The 22,772-nt window shown below is 42.5% G+C and overlaps 1 protein-coding gene across 1 annotated transcript; it reads left to right on the top strand.

Annotated features, from left to right (window-relative positions):
• Positions 1–530: 530 nt before the first annotated feature.
• LOC309550440 (uncharacterized protein) lies at positions 531–6,385 on the top strand (the record flags this gene model as incomplete). Its single annotated transcript, XM_082250819.1, has 3 exons — positions 531–1,155; positions 1,864–2,532; positions 6,261–6,385. The coding sequence occupies 3 exons, from the start codon at positions 531–533 to the stop codon at positions 6,383–6,385; spliced, it is 1,419 nt and encodes a 472-aa protein (XP_082106945.1).
• Positions 6,386–22,772: the final 16,387 nt, after the last annotated feature.

Below are 22,772 nucleotides of genomic sequence, written 5' to 3'. Positions count from 1 at the left end.
CCTTCTCGAGGAGGTACACTCATCTGTCCTCCCAGTGGACCCACGGTCCCTCCTACTGGTCCGGGGGTGTTGATTGTAAGTCTGCAGGGGTAGCCATTCTTGTCAGGGGTGGTCGTTTCACGGTTGACTCCGTCCAGGAGCTCGTCTGTGGCCGTCTTTTGGTCGTAGACGGCTCATGGGCGGGAGAGCCAGTTAGGCTCATCAACGTGTACGCCTCCCCAGATAAGAATGAGCGACTGGAGCTTCTCCAGACCCTGCGGACCCAACTCGTCACCACCAGGGCAGTAGTAATCGGCGGTGATTTTAACTGTCCGATTGAGGAGGATGGGCGCAGCTCCAGCATGTACGCAAAGCTCGACACCACGTCTAGGCTGCTCAAGGAGATGATTGCGGAGGCTTCCTTGAAGGACGCCGTGGGATCCATAGGGAAAGGTTCCGTGAACTATTCGTGGTGCCGTCCTGATGGATCTGTGCGTTCTAGGATAGACTTCGTGCTCACCTCCAAGACAGTCAGACATCGCGGGTTCTCCATGGTCCCCTGCTTTTTCTCTGACCACAGGGCCATTCACTTTCGGGGTGACCTGGGCGAGGGCTTTGCCCCCGGTCCGGGCTCCTGGAAGCTGAATGGTACCCTGCTGGAAAATGAGGAACTGCTGGAGGAACTCAGGGAGGCCTACATTACCTGGAAGGAGGACAAGAGGTTCTTCGGAAAGGTAAGCGACTACTGGGAGTTTGTGAAAGTCAAGCTACGCAGCTTCTTTCAGGCAAGGGGACGCCAGCAAGTGTGTGCCAGGAAGAGGGAACTCAGGAGACTGCAACGCCAGATGCAGTCCCTGCAGGACCTTCACCACTGCGGCTGGGACGTTAGGCAGGACCTGGAGGACACCAAGAAGAGCCTGAAAGGACACTTCGAGGAAGAATCCAGGCACCTCGTCTTCCGTTCCAAGGTGGAGAATCTTGAGAAAGGTGAGAAATGTAACTCTTTCTTTTTCAGGAAACTCCACTCAGGACACACTCCCTTGTCTGAGCTGCGGGACGAGACCGGAACACTCCAGAAGGGGAAGGAGGCTGTGATGCAAGTGGTCAGCGACTACTACACCAACCTCTACTCCCCGAAAGAAACAGATACGGCTGAGGCCGACAGGTTCTTGTCAGGTATCACTAACCAAATTGATCCTGCAGGTATGTCTGCAATCAACGCCCCCTTGGCGCTGGTGGAACTGCACTCTGCCGTCAGATCCTTTAGGCAAGGCAGGACCCCGGGCTGCGACGGTCTCCCAGCGGAGCTCTATGTAGCGCTGTGGGATCTCGTTGGCCCGGACCTGCTCGAGCTGTACGAGGAGATGGTGGTGGAGGGCACAATGCCTCCGTCGCTGAGGGAGGGGATGATCACGATTTTGTATAAGCGTAAGGGGGAGAGAGGGGATCTGAAAAATTGGCGTCCCATCTCTCTCTTGAACGTGGACTACAAAATCCTCGCCAATGTTCTGGCCAACAGGCTGAAATCTGTCATCGGACAGATCATCCACCCGGATCAGACTTGCGGCATTCCTGGTCGCAGGATCGCGGACAGGCTTGCGCTTGTCCGGGACACGGTCCAGTACATTCGAGGCCGCCGTGTGCACGCGGCCCTGGTCAGTCTTGACCAGGAAAAGGCCTTTGACCGTGTCTCCCATGAGTTTATGTGCAGAGCTCTGCGCAGGTTTGGTCTTGGGGACATGTTTTGTTCGTATGTGAATGTGATGTACAATGACATTTGTAGTACGGTGTTGGTGAATGGCTGGAAAACTGACCCTTTCCCTGTTCTCTCTGGGGTCAGACAAGGCTGCCCTCTCTCACCTCTGCTTTTTGTTTGCTGTATAGAGCTCTTTGCCGAATGCATCCGACAGAACCCAGAGATCAGAGGGATCACCGCACCGGGACCGGACAGAAGGGTTGTCAAGTGCTCACTCTACATGGACGACGTAACGGTGTTCTGTGCTGACCAGCGCTCCATCGACTCGCTCGTCCAGACCTGTGAGGACTTCGGCAAAGCTTCAGGGGCAAAAGTCAACTGCGGGAAGTCAGAGATCATGCTCTTCGGAAAGTGGTTCCTGCCTTCTTCTGCATCCATCCCTTTCAGCGTCAGGGCGGACTTCATCAAAATTCTTGGAGTTTGGTTTGGAGCTGAGGGCGCAGCCCTGAAGTCTTGGGAGGAGAGACTGTCCAAGATGAGACAAAAGTTTGGACTATGGAGCCTCAGAGAACTCACCATCGAAGGGAAAACACTGGTACTCCGCAGCGAGATCCTCCCTGTGTTGCAGTACCTCTCCCAGGCCTGGCCCCCCCGGGTCAACACCTGCAAGGCCATCACCAGGGCGGTGTTCCACTTCATCTGGGGCTCCAAGATGGACAGAGTGAAGCGAGCAGTCATGTTCAAGGAACCCCTCAAGGGCGGTAAGGGCGTGCCCGACATCGCAACGTTACTGGGGGTGTTCTTTGCCTGCAACTGCATCCGCAGAACTTTGATTGACAGAACTTCGGCCTCTGGAGGCAACTCCATGTCCCGTTTTTTCCTCCTGCCTCTCTGGAGGTCCCTTGGATGGGACAAATGGGACAGCTCCATCCCCTACAACTGGGACACTCCTTGGTACTACTTGGACACTTTCAAGTTCATCAAGGAGCTGGGGCTGCATGGAGTTAAGCCCGACTTGTGGAAGCCAAAAACTATCTACAAGTTGATCAGAGCATCGGACATTGCTGAGACTGTTCCAGGCCTCCCTTCAGCCACTTGCAAAGTGGTCTGGAGGAATGTTTCTTCAAAGAGACTCACCAACAGGCATAAATATCTGGCGTGGATGGCTGTCCAGGGAGGGCTGCCACTCAGGACATTTATGCATGCCAGAAACTTGTGCAGATACAGGCACTGCCCCTTTTGTATCATCCACGAGGAAACGTCCTTTCACGTTTTCTGGGAGTGCTCATTTGCACAGAGCCTGTTGAGGGCCTTGGAACCTGAACTTAAAGACTTTGTTTCACAGACTGCCATCACACATTTTGCTGTGCTGAATGGACTTTTTCATGGTACTTTTACACAGGAGGACATTGACAACGCCTGGCGGGTGTTGTGTTGCTTTAAGGACGCTTTATGGTGCGCCAGAAAGCGCCTTATCCACCAGAGGGAGAGGATGTCCATTGAGGACTGTCGCAGACTGGTTCACAGTCTGCTCAGAGACTATAACCTGATGGATCTCATGGAGGAAGAGGAGGTCTGAAGATTTCCCCTTCCCCCACTCTCCCTTGTGTGTCTTTGTCCATTCAATAAAGCTTCGGGCCTGTGATTTCATTCCCCTCCCCTTACCCCTCTCTCCCACCCCCCCATCACACCTGTTGCTTTTTTGAAATGTTACAGTATTGATTCAGTTTGAGTAACATAACGTATAGACAATGTTATTTAGCTTCATGCTTCAGGGGTATTGCGGCGTCATGCATGATGTGATGGCTCGGGGTATCCTTACTCCGCACAACACATCAGGCATCATACCGCAGAATGAATGTATGTGATTGAATGTATTTATTAGTATGACCGGAAATGTATTGTAATGTAGTGTATTTATGCGCTGCGTCGCAGTACAGGGGAGAATGTACCCCGACAAAAGTATTGTTTTTTGTATATCTTTTATGCAAATAAAGATTACATTTTCAACCAAAAAATAAAGTGGTTAAGCGTGTGAATAAAGAGTCTCAATATACTGCACGATGATAGTTATTCTTTTTTCATGATAACCGTGCATGGATAATTGATCCTGGATGGTGCTAGTTGGAGAGTGATCCGGTATACATATTGCTGTTTGGTGGCTTCCGCTGTTCCTAACCAGTGAGGATTAATCCTTAAGGCTTACATAAGACTATTGTTTGGTGAGTAGGGGACCGAGAGGGGAGCACCTGATTATACTTTGAGAGCACCGGCACTTTGGATATCTCATCTTGACTAAGCAAGCACAGAGCACTTTTGTGTGGATTTGTTTATTGCACAAAGACTGGCACCGAGCACTTTGGAATATTATATGAACTTTGATATTGTTCTCATAATTTATTAACCACTAGAGCACAGGACACTTTAATATTATATATTGCACTTATTAAGTGCATCACATTTTTATATATTTTGATATGTATTGTTTTGATATGGATTTATGAAAGTTTTTTATGTATTAATTTAACACCATAATATCACTTTATTTATTAGCACAGATTATTAATACTGCGGTTGAGACATCTATTGGCAATTTTAAATATAGCATACAGAGCAGTGCTGATACATTATTTTACCATTTATTTTAAAGGCACCCCCCCCCCTTTTATCAGCAGCAGCCACTTAGTTGATATTTATTGATTATATATTTTTATCCTAAGCGCTGGCACTTTATATTTATTATAACATTTCAGTAGAGCATTGCAACTTTCATCAGTTTAATAAAAAAGGGAATATTTAAATTGATCTGTTGTTGTGCGTTATTGTACTTAAAATCTTTGCTTTTATAAATATATGGACTTGCTTAGCATGTTAACATTCAAAGATCATTTAACCTCCCTGGCGGTATGATTATGTCAGGAATTACATACCAAAAGCGGTACAATTCTTTTCATGGAAATTTGGCGTTATGTATTATAGGCCTACAATTCTTAGTAATTACTGACTTAACCACTTAAGCCCCGGAAGATTTTACCCCCATTCCGACCAGGGGGTATTTTGCGATTCGGCACTGCGTGACTTTAACGGACAATTGCGCGGTCGTGCGACGCTGTACCTAAACTAATTTGGCGTCCTTTTTTTCCCACAAACAGAGCTTTCTTTTGGTGGTATTTGATCACCTGTGCGATTTTTTGATCACGCGCTATAAACAAAAAAAGAGCGTCAATTTTGCAAAAATAACAATATTTTTCACATTTTTTTATATGAAATTTCCCCCCAAAAAAATGTAAAAATCAAAATTTTTTAACATTTTCGGCCAATTTTTTTATGCTACCTATGTTTGGTAAAAAAAATCGCAAAAAGCGTATTTTGATTGGTTTGCGCAAAAGTTATCGCGTTTACTAACAAAGGGAAAGATTTTTGTCATTTTTGTTGTTTTTTTTTTAACGCGTAATGGCGGCAATCTGCGATTTTTTTTGCGGTACTGCAACATTGCGGCGGACAGATCGGACCCTTGACTGACATTTTTGACACTTTTGGGGATACCAGTGACATTTCTACAGTAATCAGTGCTATATATAAGCACTGTTACTGTAAAAATACACTGGTAGTGAAGAGGTTAACTTTATTTGGGAGGGAGGGGCTGTGTGTGTCCCTAGGGGCGTGCTTTCTACTGTGATTGGCTGTGGCTTCAGCTGTAAGGACACTGATCAACGGATCTACATAGTAGATCCATGTGATCAGTGTCTTTGCAGCGAGGAGAATGACAGGCAGCTTGTTTACACAAGCTGCCTGACATTCTCCCTCTCCCCCGCCGATCGCTGAGTGGCCGGCGGACATCGGGTCCGCTGGTCACACGCGCGGGGGGGTCCGTGACCACGCAGGAGCGGGAGCGCGCCTCCGGGGGCGCGCGCTCGCTCCCTAGACCCTCACAAGCAAGCAACGTAGCCCTACGTTAGTTTGCCTGTGAGGGGCTGACCGCCGACGTAGATAGTCGTGCGGCGGTCGGCAAGTGGTTAAACCTGACCAAAACAAGAGTCTAGTAGACATACCGGTGTATATATATATATATATATATATATATATATGCGCATATATATATATATATATATATATATATATGCATGCATATATATATATGTATATACATATATATATATGCATATATATATATATATATATATATATATATATATGCATATATATATATATATATATATATATATAATATAAAATGTGTTTTGTGTTTTGTGCAACGTTTTTTTTTTTTTTTTTTTTGAATCTCCCTCCCTAGTTCCGCTCCCATGCAGCATTGCTGCTGCAGGGAACGGAACTAGGAAGTGATCAGAGCGACGGAGACCGACGGAGGAGCGGCGGGACTCTCGGCTGGCGGTCACAGCAATGAGAGATCATCGCTGGATCGCCAGGAGAAGGTAAGAGAACACCGCTGCGCTCTCTGCAATCCACCCCAAGCGTGACTCGGGGTTACCGCTTCTGATATGAAAAACCAACCCCGAGTCACGCTCGGGATTACCGCTAAGGAGGTTAACTTCACTACATGAACTCCTAATGTCTATGTTTTTAGTATATGTGCTGCCGAAGCAAACACTGGACAACCACATAGTCATAGTGGACTTTTTATCATTGTTTTCACCCAAGGGATCTAAAATTTTCCCAATGGGATCTTGTGTGAAAATGGGTAAATCCTAAATGATAAACATGTAAATTCTGGGTAAAAAACAATAAATAGACCCCATTGTGGCAATTACATTTAAAACTTTAATACAGAAGGTAGTATAGAATTCAACAGCTTCACGAATACTGATTGCCTGCATTATTTGCATGTCTGCCATGGCTTTTCAAGCTTTTTTTTTGTTCTGTGAGATATTTAAATGTTGCTTATTGTCAATGGGGATTTGGAGACACAAAGCCATTAATGATGTATCAAAACAGGTGCTGCAAGCATATGTGAATATATACTAAATGCCTTAAAGTGATTGTAAACAATCATCGTGTAAAATAATTGATTCAATTTAAAATAGAAATGAAAGGCAAAACATTTGTGTATAGATATTAAAAAACATTAGTATTACCTTTTTCTTTCCTTTTTATAAGTGATCACATCCCCTGTGTTCCCTCTGTTTTTAGCTGCATAAGAGTTGGGGGAGGAGCAGCAACAGTACACTGAGCTTCCCAGTGAATGACTCGTCAGGGGAGGCGTGTCAGGACAAGTCTGATTATTGCAGGAGAGTAGGCTGAGTTCCCAGCACAGCTATAGAACTGATCACACTGTGCTCTCCTGCTTAGGGTGGTCAGTTTTTAATAGGAAAGCAGAGGGACTGGCAGGAACACTACGGATTTCACACAAAGAAAGTGATGCAAAGAGAACAGAATACTTTTTCATACAAGTACATGTCATAGCAGGCACATATCAGGAATATGAAATGTTGGGGTAACAAACACTTTAAGTTAAGCATTAACACAAACTATGAAAATAAATGCATGGATATTGGACATTGCATTACTGAGCTTTAGACTAAATCTAGAAAATTGACATCAAAATATCTCTTAAGTGTGTCATTCATTAGAATACAACATTTTTTATAGTACCTTAGAGTACACAGGCTATTCACATCACTCCATGCAGAGTTGTATAATCTAATATTCCCAGGGCCAGTGCTACCACTAGGCGAACTAGGCAGCCGCCTAGGGCGCACTGCCACCTAGGGCGCAGCCATGGCCAGTGCCACATCCCTCTCTTGTCACCTCCTCCTCCCCGGTGGATGTCACATCTAAAGGGGGGGCAGTGTGTACAGGAAGGGGGGTGTAGGGTTAAAGGGGGGTGGTGTGTATAGAAAGGGGGTGTAGCATTAAAGGGGGGCAGTGTGTGCAGGAAGGGGGTGTAGCACTAAAGGAGGGCAGCGTGTGCAGGAAGGGGGTGTAGCATTAAAGGGGGGCAGTGTGTACAGGAAGGGAGGTGTAGGGTTAAAGGAGGGCAGTGTGTACAGGAAGAGGGGTGTAGGATTAAAGAGGGCAGTGTGTACAGGAAGTAGAGTGTAGGGTTAAAAGGGGGGCATTATTTGCAGGAAGGGGAGCAATAAGTACAGTTTTTATTTTGAAGGGGGGGGGGTGTAAGTAGCTGGTCTTGCCTAGGGTGCAAAATAGTCAAGCACCGGCCCTGAATGTTCCTACCAAAGTGATCTAAACACACACATTCTGGGAACAATTATAGCTAGCTATATCATATCAGTAAACATAACATATTAGTATGTTTTAGGGTGTGGAATATCATAGTACTGTATGCTTAATGCAGTGGTGTCAAACTCAGCATTATGGTTGCCCCCCAAAGGGCCAGTTGTATCCTTAAGACTGTTTAATGGAGACTGCTCAGAGAGAACACCATGGCAGAACCATGTTCTGTCTGAGCAGCCTCCAATAATGTGGATGATCCCAGCGTTGTGCGACCCTCCTTTTTTAACTGGCATAGAATTATATTATTCTCATAATAATTATAAGTAGATATCCAGACCCCCCCCCCCAATTAGGTGTCAAGAGCCACACCCCCATCAGAAGTCAAAAGTCCTCCACCTTTCATTACATCACAGTGCACCCCCCATATGCTGCTGCCAGGAAGAAGCATGGGGCAGAGCTGAGCAGCAGAAAATGCAAGGTCTGGAGGAGGACCAGAGGAGGGCTGGAGTCAGCTGCTGGAGCCAGCTGAATGCTGAGACCAGGGGATGCGGAAAAAAGGGGTGTTGGGGTTTCACAGAGAGGTGCAGGATCTGTAAGAAAAGTTCTGTCTTCCTCTCTCCTGCCGACTGCTAAAACAGGGGGGTGGTGGGTTCGAAGATAAGTCTCTCCTCGTCTGCACAGAGAAGCACAGGATCTGTTGAATGAGTTCTGTCCAGCTCTTTGTTGACTGCCGAGACATGGTGGGGCAGACACGAGGGGGGTGCCCTAACTGTAGGAGAGGTGTGAGGGCCACATAGAATAGCCAGAAGGGCCGGATTTGGCCCGCAGGCCTTGTGTTTGACACATGTGCTTTATGGAATGAAGCTGAAGTACTTGGGCTTTACTTCAGGACACACACAGGCATTTCAAGGGAATCTCAGTGGAACAGAGACAAATGTATTTTCCAACTGACTTTTTAGGGGATTTCACACCATTTGTTTCAAGGCTATATACAGTATGTGTCTACGGTATATGGTTTATTTTCGTTTTTCAGACATATGGAACTAGGAAAGCCATTAGAATGGTTTACCACTGTCACAAAAATGTCTGTATTAAACAGGTGCTTATGGCAGTTAAGTGAATAATAATTGGTCCCAATGAAAATTGGACATTTTGGGGTTACCAATCTGCATATGTCATAGCTGTCAATAGTGTAAGCTTAACCATTAAACTTCTTTTTGCTGAGCACACTGTACTAAAGTATCTACTAATACACAGACTTTTTTAAAAAATTCCGGAACCCAAAGCAATGTTATAAAGTGTAACCATTGACAACCTTGGTGCTTTTGTAGGAATTACAACATTATGTCTGAGAGGAAAGTATATTGTAGAAATACTGCCTATTAAACCATCAAGTGGCTCTAAAGTTAACATTTTTTTTATCTTAAAAGAGTAACACCACTTTTGTTTTGCGAAAAAAAAAAAAAAAAACATTCCCCTCTGGGTGATCTTTGTACATTATAAGGATTTTAATAAACGTTGTTGCAGATTCCTACCTTTTGTTATTCTGAAGAAATCATTGTTTGTTCCTCCGTGCCTCTGCGCGGAGTGGGTCTAATGGGAGGGGTTTCATAATTCTCTATCAGCTGTGGCAGTTACAGGGCTCTAATGAATGAAGCTGCTGGGTCTGCATCCCTTTAGACGTGTTCTTATTGGGAGTATCTCACCAAAAATGACATTTTTGTTGTAGGGGATGCCAGAAATATGACTTGTATCTTAGGCAGACTTCTGGGGAAATCGGTGAGCCAATCACACAAGCAGGAAATGATGTTTCTGGGGTGTGGTCAGTACACATTCTGTGTACAGAACAGCTCCAGGTAGCCATATTGCATTGCATTTTCAGAAAATTACAATAGCTGCAGATTGAAAAGGTAATTATTAATAACATTCAATTACAATATGATTTGTATCACAATTGTATATGCTATATTGTTTTTTCTTTATTTGCTATTTTGTTCCCACAAAAGTGAAGTTACACTTTAATGCATTCCCTGCACTAAGGTCAAAAACACCCAACTAACTCTTCCTCCCCCATTTCCCTTAACGCTTACCTGTGCCGTCTCTCATTTCAGTGTTGTGCTCCTCTGAAGCAGCACTGTATTCTCTTCCTCTTCTCACCGGGCACAGTGGGAGCAGTGCAAGCCATAGGCTCCTGCTGCTGTCAGTCAAATCCTGTGAGGAGAGAGTGGGAGTATGATGGAGCCATGCTGTGTGTCTATGTCCTTGCACAGAGCAAGTACAGGTAAAACACCTTTTTTTTTTTTTTTTACTAAAAAAAAACAAGATTTAATATCAGAAAGTGGGAAGTGTGAGCAGCTGAGCAGAGGGAGCCGAGTGAATGTTCCTGGAGGTGGCGATATCCCCTTGAGTGGAAGCCTCTAGATCCCTACACTTTGGAAGCAGATGGTCGCTTTTATTCCTATTGTGAATTCTCTCCTACAAGCTGACCTAACGGACTCCAGGGTTATACACTATATGTTTGCATCTCTCCATCATCTGGTAAGAGTCCCTTCTTAACACTGGGTGCATCACGTGTACATTTGAGCACTGTCTGGATCACCGTTTGGGAAGAGGTTACCCTTATCCTTCATCACTCCCCAACCTCACTATATTCTTTGGATTTTCAAGACTTTTGCACAGTCTCATCATTTAGAATATAGACTTTGTGTTTAGCTGGACATCAGCAATCACCATTTTTGTGAATATTTGTGTTCCATAATTTTTTAGCGCACTCTGTAATTGATGTTTTTCATTTGTTACAACCTCTCAAATATCAGAAACATTAAAAGAATATACAGTATCTAAGGTGCCACAGAAGAAAAGAGACGTATGTATAATACACCAAGGCTCTTTTCCCACATACCACACACTTTAAAATCAAGTATCAAGGCTACCTTATTTTATCTGTAGATTGTCTCAACATTTTAAATTAAGAAACTTTCTCATAAAACTGTCCATTTGTGTAATTGAGAATGGTACGGTTTGGACAGTAATTTTGTCTGTAACAGTACATAATTTAAAGCCATGTGTATGAGTAGGTGGGATTGCTAATGGTTCATGTTGTACAAGTAAAGCTTAAAACTGCTCAATAAAAAAGTAGAGAAAATTATACCTATTTCTTTTCCCCTCCCCTTCAGGTTCCTATAAATTTGTAAGTAGTTGATTGTACCAAGTTAAAGCAACCTGTCATTTTCTCCACAGCTCCAGTGTTAATTTTGTCGACTAAAACGTTTTCGTCGACTAAATGAACACAATTTTAGTAGACTAAAATACGACTAAAACTAAAACAATTCAGATGACTAAAATACGACTAAAACTAAAATGGCATTTTAGTCTTAAGACTAAAATACGACTAAAACTAAAATGGCATTTTAGTCATAAGACTATAACTAAAACTAAATTGAAATTTGCTGCCAAAATTAACACTGGTGTAGTGCTGTGCTAGTGCATGCTCAAAGCCTAGTACCATAAATAATAACATATTAGATTTTTCACTCCAGGACCAGCAGTAGTATATAATGAGTTTGGAAATTGTAGAGAAATGCTTAAATAATGCATTACAAATTACAATTGAACTACACCCATTCGATTATAGATGACTAAAATGAGTTTTAGTCGACTAAAATGTAAGATGTTTTAGTCGACTAAAATGTACTGGAGTTTTAGTCGACTAAATACGACTAAAACTAAAACACTTGCAGAAAACTAAAATGGGACTAAAACTAAAATGCCATTTTAGTCCTAAGACTAAGACTAAAACTAAATTTAAATTTGCTGCCAAAATTAACACTGCACAGCTCAACATTGGCAAGTTGGTAATTCCCACACAATGGGGGCAGACAACTGTTCTGTCAATGGAACAATGATTTAGGAAAATAGATAGCATCTACTTAATGGAGGAACTCACTTTGATCTCCCGCCACTTGAATAGCTCTCAAAGTAAAATATGGGGCTGCAGGTACGTTTTCAAAACCTCATCTACCTATGTCGAATAGGTATGACATGTCGAATGAATGTCTTCCCCTGAAACAAGTGATCAAACCTGAATATATGTATTGCACTGTACGTTAACCTCTAGATCGCATAAGGTTTTCTCTTGAAGTCTTCTTGCACCACTTAAAAGGTCAAGTTGATATTGGGAACATACTGCCTCATACACCAGTTCCTAATGGATAGAGTGGCAGCTAATCATACTTATGGGACAGTAGGAATGGCCCATACTATAATAAAGTATTGGAGCTTTGCCCAACAAAACTTCATGTCATTAAGGCATGGTGGCTGTTGCAGGAATGTGGAGGCACCTTTACATGACTTCAGTTTTTGTTTGTAGTCACAGACTTGCTTTATAGCTCCAACTTTCTTTTCACTAGAACTGAATTGAATGCTTAATCCTAGCATAGATCACACTTCTGTACCATGTTGCTCTGTTGTTTGCAGATCTCCTGATATTCTGGGTTTAGTTGTGTCTTTGTATCGTGTGACAGTAATTCTGCTGATAGGTTCTGTCCCTTTCACATCCCCTTCCAGTAGAAGCTAGAGAATAAAACACTCCCTTTTGTAGTATTTCATACTCTGCAAATGACGTAACTTCCTTCTCAGCTCTGATGGTGGGTGGGATTGAACACATTCTAATTAGCATTCAATCCCACCCAGTCACACCTATAGGAAGGGTCCAAACATCCCAAGTCCCGCCTCACAGATCACAGCATTATTCAAGAAGTTCTGAAAGCTCGCTGTGCTGCTGCTGGGCAGGACTGAATGGATCACAATTAGAATTCAATCCTACTCAGTTAAATATGGCAACCAGTGTGAACAGGGGGATTTCCACCTCTCAGATCCCAACTTTCCAGAGCCTAGCTCTCTGAAGTGAATTATTCACATATGAAGGAAATATTTTCATAATAGCCCCCCATAGCCCTTCCTCTGTATTCTTGCAGTAAGCCTTATTCGTTGGCATACTGTAAGACAGGAATATTAAAGGAGGAGGTATGACACATTTACACCTTTCACCACCCACATAGAGGCCCAGAAACACCCACAGTAACCCTGGGACCCACCCACATCAGCTCCCAGAACTTGTACACATGACTCCCATAGCCCACCCTGAAACTACAGTGGCTCAAAGGATCATGGGAGATATAGTATCAAAACTGACAAAGGAAGGAATCAGGAAGTCAGATCACTTAGAAATTCATCCAGGAGGAACAGTGACATCACAGACACAGAAACCTGCTTTATACAGCTAAAGGAGATAGGCTACACATACACTGACAGTGGGGTTGTAATTCATTTACATGCACAATGCATCTGTGGTTTTGGGGAGGAAAAGCTGGAGTTCTTCTTTAAGATATTGGTGGGACATCCAAACTGCAGTTAATTAAGTGGTGAGATAAAAACTAGACAACAATGGGATAATGTGGAGAAAGGAAATATGGAAACAAATTTCTTGTGACTTTCTGAAAAAAATGTGATCCTATAAAATTCACATAAGAGAAATGTGCAGATCACTTCAGAAACTGGTGAAAGGTTGTGTAGTAAGTGTAAAGACGTTAGCTCATCCCTGATAGTCCAAAAATTAAACTTTGGACTGCAGAGAATGCAGTAAAGGCAGTATGATAAAAGTTTATGCTCTTGATTTGCACTATAAAAAGCAGACCAGAGTTAAGTGTTGCAGAAGATGTTGCCAGCGCTTTATAGAAGTGTTAAGCAGGCCAAAGATTGTCATTTTCTTTCCTGCAACCAAGGGACGCTCAAATACCCCATCAATGCTGTCTCCCTCTCATGGGGCTATTGCTTTCTCCAAGTGGGGGGAGGGGGGGGAGCCTTCCCTGCCAGGAGAACACAGTGATTACTGCTAGCGGCTATAGCTGTTGGCAATAATCACAAGTTCAGTGAAATGTATTTTTTCATAAGAAATTGTGTTTGAAAGACCGCTGATCGGTACATCGGCAGCCCACAGTTCTGTCTCCATGGGGAGCGATCGCAGGTGCCCGGCGGACATTGCGGGTGCACAGCGAACATCACATCTGCCGACCCCACTGATTGTCTTCCCTCTAGCCAATCGGCGCATGTGCGCGCCTCCGGCGGTGCGTGCACTTCCACTATCTGCTACACGAAGTGACGTACAGGTAAGTGGTTTCGCGTAACAGAGTCAACCTGCCACAGTATAACTACGGCGGGTGGTCGGCAAGTAGTAAAGTGGTTAAAGTGTTACTAAACCCACAACAGTAAAATCAGTCTGTATATGAAGTAAAGCATTCTTCTTATACTCACTGTGGAACCTAAGGGGTAATCCCCTACATTGTGTTTAAAGACTGTTTGATCCTGTATGCACAAATCCTCCTCTTCTTGCATTGTTCCCATAAAATGTCCAGAAAAGACAGAGTTACTGGAGTCAGGCTGCAAATGCTCAGTTTGGTGTATATTGCTAGAGAATTTTTTCTTGGTAGGGTGCATGTGATCAGCACAGGGCCAATCAGCACTGTCCAGACAGAGGATCAGGGGTCCTGCATCTTGATAGGACAGTTGGTGCAGTATGAAAACACCTCCTACAAACTTTAACCAGGCTTTGATATAAGTCACAAGACTGCTATATACTGCAGATGGGAAAAGGTATTTAGCAGTTTATAAAAACAAAATGCAGCGCTTAAAATCACTTAAGTGATCCTCTTTTAATCTCTCAATGTGCATTAGACCATTGTGGAAATAATGGTCCACAGCATGCAGTAAGAGTTAGTGTGTTTATAGGTGATGGTGGAGGATCGTGTTTATACCTTTATATAAATTATACACTGTGGGCGGAAGATTCTGGCATGAATTACTACTTTAGGATTTTTTATACACTTGATGTTTCATTTTGTCTAGTTTGAAGCACTGTATTTTGTTTTTATATTGTTTTTTTTTTACTATTACCAGTGTTTAGTGCTAGCTGCTGCTCTTATCTACTCATAGAAGCAAGGGTCACGTGTGTTTTATATAGTTAGCAGTTTATATTTACTAAAATAATTGCATTTTCATGTTCTTTTTTTTTTTTTTTTCAATCAAAGTTTATTATGAATAGAAGATACAGAAATAGTAACAAAGAGTTGCCAACAAGGCAGAAAATACAACTCAGCCATTGGTACAGTAACTACAAATGGTGCTGTAAAGATCGTATACATCAGGGGAAGTAAACTGTTTAACAGACAAATGGCAAGTCAGGAAAGAATATACTATAAACAAGGCAAATTCGTATAAACGCTCTATTCAGATGAGAAAGGAGGGCAGTATAACAAATAGTAAATAAAGATTAGGTAACAGCATCAAACAGAGAAAAAAAGCAGGTACCTGAGATGCAATAATACGTAACAAAATATACCGACATCTGAGTGACCCAACACCCAACAAAAATGGGAGGACTCAACAAAAATGGGAGGACTCAACATTCCAGGGAAATAGAGAAGAAAGGAGGTGTAAAAGCACTTCAAGTATCTGTCAGGCGAGAAACAGTTTCAGAATATCTGAAAAGTTGCCAGGGAGTCCACATCGAGTGAAGTCTCTGTATCCTGTCAGAGGCTATCGCTACAGATTCTTCCATGTTATATATATCATTGACCGCAAATAACCATTCCCTAATAGATGGAGGAGTAGTGGATTTCCAATATCGTGGGATTAGCGACTTAGCGGCATTCAATAGATATCGCACAATAAATTTTTTATATTTACTAAGCAGAACACCAGCTATGTGAAGAAGACAGCATTCAGGGGTAAGCGGGAAAGGTGTGCCTGGGATTTTTTTTAACAGCTTACGTATTTGAGTCCAGAAAGCAGTGATTTTAGTGCACTGCCACCGTATGTGGTATAGCGTTCCTGGAGACTGGCCACCAAGTTGCAGGGAACCATTTTTGAAGCTTATCTGGAGTCGCATACCAGTGAGTGAGGAGCTTATAAGCGTTTTCCTGGAATCTTGTGCTTATGGAACATTTATGTGCCATAGTACATGCTACAGTCCAGTCATTATCAGAGATAGACTTCTGTAAGGATGTTTCCCATTTACTCTTGAAATTATCAGGTTTATCTTTCACATTTAAAAGTAAACGTGCATAGGAGAAGGACGTAGCCTTCCCATAAGGTGTTTGTGCCAGGCAAATTTGTTCAAAAGTCGAAAGCTGTCTTGAGCATACCGATTTCCGCGCCCGGTCAGTAAGGTAATGATGAAGTTGAACATATGACCAAAAGGGCATGGGAGCTGTAGGAATTTGGAGAGTAAGATTCTCGCACGGAATTAAAGTACCCTTGTTGAAGAAGTGTATCGCCAATCTAAACTTGTCGTTTTCAGGCGCAGTGAGCCAGGGGTCGTTATAGCTTGGGGAAAAGTCTGTATTTTTCTTTAGAGGCATAAGAGGTCCTGGGGAGCTTGAGATATCATACTGTTTGGCAAGTTTTATGAAAGATAGTAAGTGTCGGGCACGTCAACGGATGCGTTTTCACTTTGGATGTACATGCTGTCCAGGGAATCCATGGTAGGAATTGCAATGGGGAATCAATTATGTCTGACTCTAATGCCACCCACGCCTTATTTGGGGCATGACAGTGCCAGTCAATTATTCGAGTAAGGTGTGTTGCATGATAGTACATTAAAAAAATTGGAAGGCCCATACCACCCAGTTCCTTATGTCTAGTGAGTAGGTTGTGTCTAATGTGGGGCACTTTGTGCACCCATATGAATTGGGTCTGTAGAGTCCGAAGTTTAATAAAGTAACTATTGGGTATCCGAATTGGTAAGGTATGGAACAGATAGAGCAGTCTAGGGAGCACAACCATTTTGATTATAGCGGCTCTGCCAAACCAAGAGAACATTTTTCGTGTTCCATGGCATAAGATCAGAGGTCAGTAGTTTAAGCAACGGAATGAAATTCCTTACAAAAAGCGTATCTAGAGTAGGTGTTATCCAAATGCCTAAATATTTTAGAGTGCCAGTGACCAATCGAAAGGGGCTACTGCTTTTAATCCGAAAGAGCGTTCCCTCGGGGATAGTGATATTTAGCGCTTCAGATTTAGTGTAATTGATGCGAAAGTTAGACATGTAACCGAAAACGTCAAAAGCTTGCATGAGGTGTGGGAAAGTAGTCTGTGGCTCTGTTATATAAAACAATAAGTCGTTGGCATAGGCCGCTACCTTAAAGGTGTTATCTTTGACCTTCATCCCTCGTATAGAGTTGTCAGCACGAATATGTCGTAAGAAAGGTTCTAGTGTCAAAATAAATAGTAACGGGGATAAGGGGCAACCTTGTCTGGTTCCGTTAGAGATGGTTACCGGTTCCGAAAAGTGTATGGTTCACCTTAATTCTTGCTGAGGGGCATTTGTATAAGGATGCTATCCATCCTAACATATTAGGGGGCATATTTATATGACGGCAAGTGGCCAACAGGAAATCCCAAGCTACTCTGTCGAAGGCCTTCTCCGCATCAGTGGACAGGAGAAGGCCCTCGACTTTTCGCTGGTGAGCATAATGGACAAGATTTAAAGCATTGATGATATTATCCTTTGCCTCACCGCCAGGAATGAAACCAACCTGGTCAGGGGATATCAGGGATGAAGGGAAGGGTTTGAGTCTATTTGCTAGAACTTTAGCAAGGAGTTTTAAGTCCAAATTTAAAAGCAAAATAGGTCTATAATTGGCGCATTCCGTAGTCGATTCCCCAGGCTTGGGTATCACCGATATATGAGCCTGAAGAAATGAGGGCAAAGATTGTTGCGGGCCCATCAAGGAATTCAAAGCGTGTGTTAGCGGAGCGATGAGGAGATCAGAATAAAGTTTATAGTAATGAGATGAGAACCCATCAGGGCCTGGGCTCTTGTTTGGCTTTAACTCTTTGATGGCCACTAAAATTTCATCCTTAGTAAGGGGAAGGTCCAACTCAAGGGCATCAGCGTCTGAGAGTGTAGGGAGTCCGCTACTTTGAAGGTAAGACAAAATATTTGAGGGTCTATCTCCTGCAAGTGTTGGTGGTCAGTGTTGTGGTGGGATATTATAAAGGGAAGTGTAAAAGTCGTGCAGCTGTGCTGCAATTTTTTCCACCTCCAGTTCTAACTGACCAGCTGGTATCCTAATGCCCACGACAAAAGTGGAGGCTAGTTCTGCTCTAAGTGCTCTAACTAGAAACCTACCTCTCTTATCGCCATGCTCGTAATAAATTCCTTTACGGAAAAAAGTATATATTTAGCCCTAGCTTCTAGCAGTTGTTGAAGCTCCTTATGCTGATTCAGCAAATCAGTCGCTGTTTGGAGAGAAAGTGATTCCTTATGTAGGTTTCCTAAGTTGGAGATCGAATGTACAAGATCCTGGACCACATTTTTTATTTCTTTTTTACAATTCAATTTAATAAGCTCACCTCGTACAACACTTTTGTGAGCTTCCCATCTCTGTCATCTGTCAGTGAGGCGATTTAAGGAGAAGTAAGTTTGAATGCGTTGTGCAATGAGAGCACTATTCATTGGGTCCGTGAGCAAAGAAGCATTCAATCTCCAATTGATAACTTTCGGAGAATGTGAGGAGTGGATAGTCAGTGAAATTGGAGCATGATCAGACAGGATCTGTGTACCAATGGAAGCCTGGTGTACACTAGTCAGGTCCCGTTGGGAGATGAACAAATAGTCAATGCGTGCATAGCTATTATGGAGGGCCGAGTAATTAGTGAAGTCCCTTCCATCAGGGTGCAAGGTTCTCCAAGAGTCGACCAGGGAGAGAGATTGTAGCATAGATTTGATACGTGCAAGAGTATTGTAACGGATGCAGGATTTCTTATTAGAAGTATCTTGTAGGGGGTTCAACGGAACGTTAAAGCCTCCGCCCAACAAAATACTGCCCTTCGCAAAACCAGATAGTAAATGTATCACCTTCTGGCAAAAAGTGACATGGGACCTATGGGACCTATTCGGGAAGTACACGTTGGCCAAGGTGGTGGGTATTCCAACATAAGTACCCCTAACAAAAATGTATCTCCCTTCAGGGTCTTCAAGGTGTGTCTCTGCCTGAAAATTAGCTGTTTTGCTAATCAATATGGATACTCCTTTCGCTTTTATCGTAGGGTCTGTAGAATGAAACACCATAGGGAAAAATGAGGAGCAAAGTTTGGGTACACGATCCTGTCTAAAATGCATTTCCTGCAAGCATTTCCATGTTCTGTGTACTGTGGTAGACCAGATATAGTGAATGCAGGGTCCTGAGTTTAGTAACACTTTAAGCAACAACAGTAGTTTCTGTAAGGCTGTTGCCAACAACCGATGTTTTTTTTATGTTTATTCCTAGTTAAAAAAAAATGAGTTGGGGCTTAGTGTTTCAGGGTTTGTTATTTTATTTTGCTAGGGCTTTTCAGAATTGTTCACTTGTCTTTGACATGGCTGTCCTTTGTTTGCAGTACATTCACTGTATATTTGAAAATAAAGTTGTGTGCACCCAACTATCACATATTTATTCCCCTTAGCCATAACTGCCATTCCATTAACAACTTGCCTACAGTGCACTTTCACCCCCTTCCTGCCCAGACCGATTTTCAGCTTTCAGCGCTCTCACACTTTGAATGACAATTACTCAGTCATGCAACACTGTACCCATAAAAAATTGGTGTCCTTTTTTTCACACAAATAGAGCTTTCTTTTGATGGTATTTAATCACTACTATGTTTTTTATTTTTTGACAGATTGGGGGGGGGGGGGGCTGAGGACTGTGTGGGGACAGGTTTATTTTGTGCTTTTTACACTCACAAGACACAGAGCAGTAACTCACAGTTTCTGGCTCTTCTCTCCTCACACTGGAAACAGTGTGTGAGGGGAGAAGAGCTAGTAACAGTGAGTTACTGCTCTGTATTTACATTTGTGAACGGCTGTGAATGGATTCACAGCCGATCACATAGTAAACAGCCACTGTCAGTGGCTTTTTACTACTGCCAGTGACTAGCTGTGTTTCTAGGGAACACAGAGCCACCGACATGACCGCGCAGCGCGCTCCCGATCGCCCATGCGCGGTCTTCTAATGGGCTGCACTATTGTGATTGGCTGTGTAATTAGATCACAACCGATCACGTGGTCAAATGATCACAATGGGCATGGCTGTTTCCCCCCTGCCGGTGAAGCGTTGTGTCTTGGGGACACGCCGCCACCGACAGTGCAGGGCGGCGCGCACACGATCGCGCGCCTTCCCTGCCTGAATGGGCCGCCGTCATATGACGTTGGCCCAGAACAATGGCCGCACCGCTTCGCCGTCATTTGACAGTGGGCGGGCGGCAAGTGGTTAAAAAGTACAGTAATGCTGGCCATACACTAGCCGAAACTTGTTTTCGAATAACAAACACTTGGCTGTGAGCGCAAATGATTTTGCCATCATGTAATGACCAAATTTTAATCAACAAATTGTTTAACCGACATAAATTAATCCGTTTTTCATTTGTTTTGTCACAGATGTCTAGTGCAAACAGTTCGGGATGAGAAACACATTAACCGTACAAGGTATCATTTGTTTGGCCGAATTTTCCAAACTGTTCCTTTGATTTTTTAGCTCTAAAAAGTTCAAACCGATTTTCTGATTGTGCCCACAGTGCCCATTACCTGGACAAAATACAAACGAACAGGCCAAATGACAGATTTTCGAACGCTTTTTTTTGGCTAGTGTATGGCCAGCATAAGGCTAAAGGGAGAGGTAAAGTTTCTGTATATAAATATAGTAGGGGGTGCGCAGGTTCTGTAGGGCAAAGCAATGGTTGGGCCACACCATCTAGAGCAGGGATCTTCAAACTATGGGCCTCAAGCTGTTGTGGAACTACACATCTAATGAGGCATTGTAAAACTCTGACATTCCCAGACATGACTAGGCATGATCTGAATTGTAGTTCTTGAACAACTGGAGGGCCATAGTTTGAAGACCCCCTGATCTAGAGGGAGGAAACATGTGCCTTTTTACTATCTCAAAGCAGTGATGCTATACAGCAATAAAGCATGCCAGAGATTCTGGCTTGCTCTGCAGCATGTGTATTGTCTGAAAGGGCCTTCAGCACTGCAGGAGGTTTTGTTACAGAAGGGCACACCACCTGTCCTGTGTCAGTGTCAACAGGTTCTGTTTCATTAAAATACCCTAGTCCTGAAAAACAAAATCTCTGATGCTGATGCTACAGACTAAAGTTTTCATTGTCATATAACCCTGCCCTTGTTATCTTTCCTGGCCTATTCTGAGGCTATGGCACTGTAAAGGTTCCACACAATGGGTTAGATTTACTGAATTTGGTGCACCCTGAATCTGATGCAGTTGTGCATGGTAGCCAATCAGCTTCTAACTTCACCTTGCTCAATTAAACTTTGACAATAAAACCTGGATGCTGATTGGTTTCTATGTAGAGCTGCACCAGATTTTCCACTCTCAATGTTTCTGCAGCAGCACATCAACTGCCAAATTTTATAATGTTTACTGAAGAGTAACTTCTGTGTTACGTCTTGAAGTTTGTGGCCTATTGTAGTTCCCCGACACTGTACAAAATGCTGCACAATGTTTCTACAGCTGGACCACAGCAGCCAAAATGTCTTATTTTTGTTACAGAGTAAATCCCCGTGCCTCAAAGTTTCCAGCCTCTTTTGATGCCCCAGCATTTGAAAATATAGTATTAGTGGCTATTGTCTCTCAGATAATATACTATAATGTTGACTACAAGATAAAACTTTTCTCACAGGGGGTAGGAGGGGGTTTGGAAATGTGGGCTGGTGGCTTTTGAAGCATTTTTGTGCTCTCTTTTTTAATGTTTTGTTTAGCTTTTAAGACAATGATGCTGCAAAAAAAAAAATTGTTCCAATTTGTATAAAGTTGAGGGCTTTCAATGTATTTATTAATTTTAAAGAATAAACTATTCTAAAGCTTTTAGAGCTGTTGTGGTTCCTACTTTCACCTGTAAATTCAGGCTTATTACTACTTGATTTAGCATCAGGTGTCACGGTCAAAAATACTTAAAATAAGCTGATTAAAAGTTAAAAAAAAAGTTAAAAAAAACAATAACAAAAAACCAATCCCTGTACGGTTAGCTGGGAATATCTAAGTCTTTTGAGGTGGAATATACCAGGCAAAAAAAAAGTGTCATATTTAACAAACCTATTAAACATTTTAAACACGTCCAAAATTATTTCTTTTCTTTTTTTCAAATTCAACTTTATTGAAATATCAAAGAAAACACAGTATACAAAATGCGTAGAAACAGAGGTAGCGCACATCAGCAAAAACCACGATAAAGTGCATATATTACGTATAAATGTCAGGGCCAAAATTATTTCTTATGTATCTCTCTCTCTTACATAATTGATCATTGCTAAACTATATATTATAAAATCATGATTTAATCATCAACATATTCTTTTGTTCATTTATTTTTATTTATATTTTGTCGTATATCTTCACTTTGAGTTATGTGATGAACTGAAAAGAAAAAAAGTAAAATGTACATAAAGAAACAATAAAGCAGAAAGAGCTAACTAAAATGTATATAACCATTTTTTTTTTTTTAATAAGGTAAAATAAGTACAATAACATTTATGGAGATGGGGGTTTGAATGCTTAAAATGTCTAAATAATAATATGAAATTTGTATAAGTAATAGACATTTATTTAAAGCAAAATGAAAAACAATCCATGTTTTAAAACTGGAAATCAAATCATTTCTCTGTGTGCTTACATGCAGAATACAGACCACTTTTGCTGAGCAGAACTTAACGAATGGCAGGTAACCAGGGACAATGTCCCAGCAGTGCTGCATGGATCACAGCAATAACTATATTAGTCAGCAAAATGAGTCAACAACATGTTATCTGCTGATAACCATTTAATTATACATTGAAAGGCAGGGAAAAAGC

The sequence above is a fragment of the Pelophylax lessonae genome (genome assembly GCF_965119305.1).
Source record: "Pelophylax lessonae genome assembly, chromosome: 3".
In the NCBI taxonomy this organism is placed as follows: Eukaryota; Metazoa; Chordata; class Amphibia; order Anura; family Ranidae; genus Pelophylax; species Pelophylax lessonae.
The sequence above is the reverse complement of the archived record's forward strand: the minus strand, read 5'-3'. Positions and strand labels throughout refer to the sequence as shown.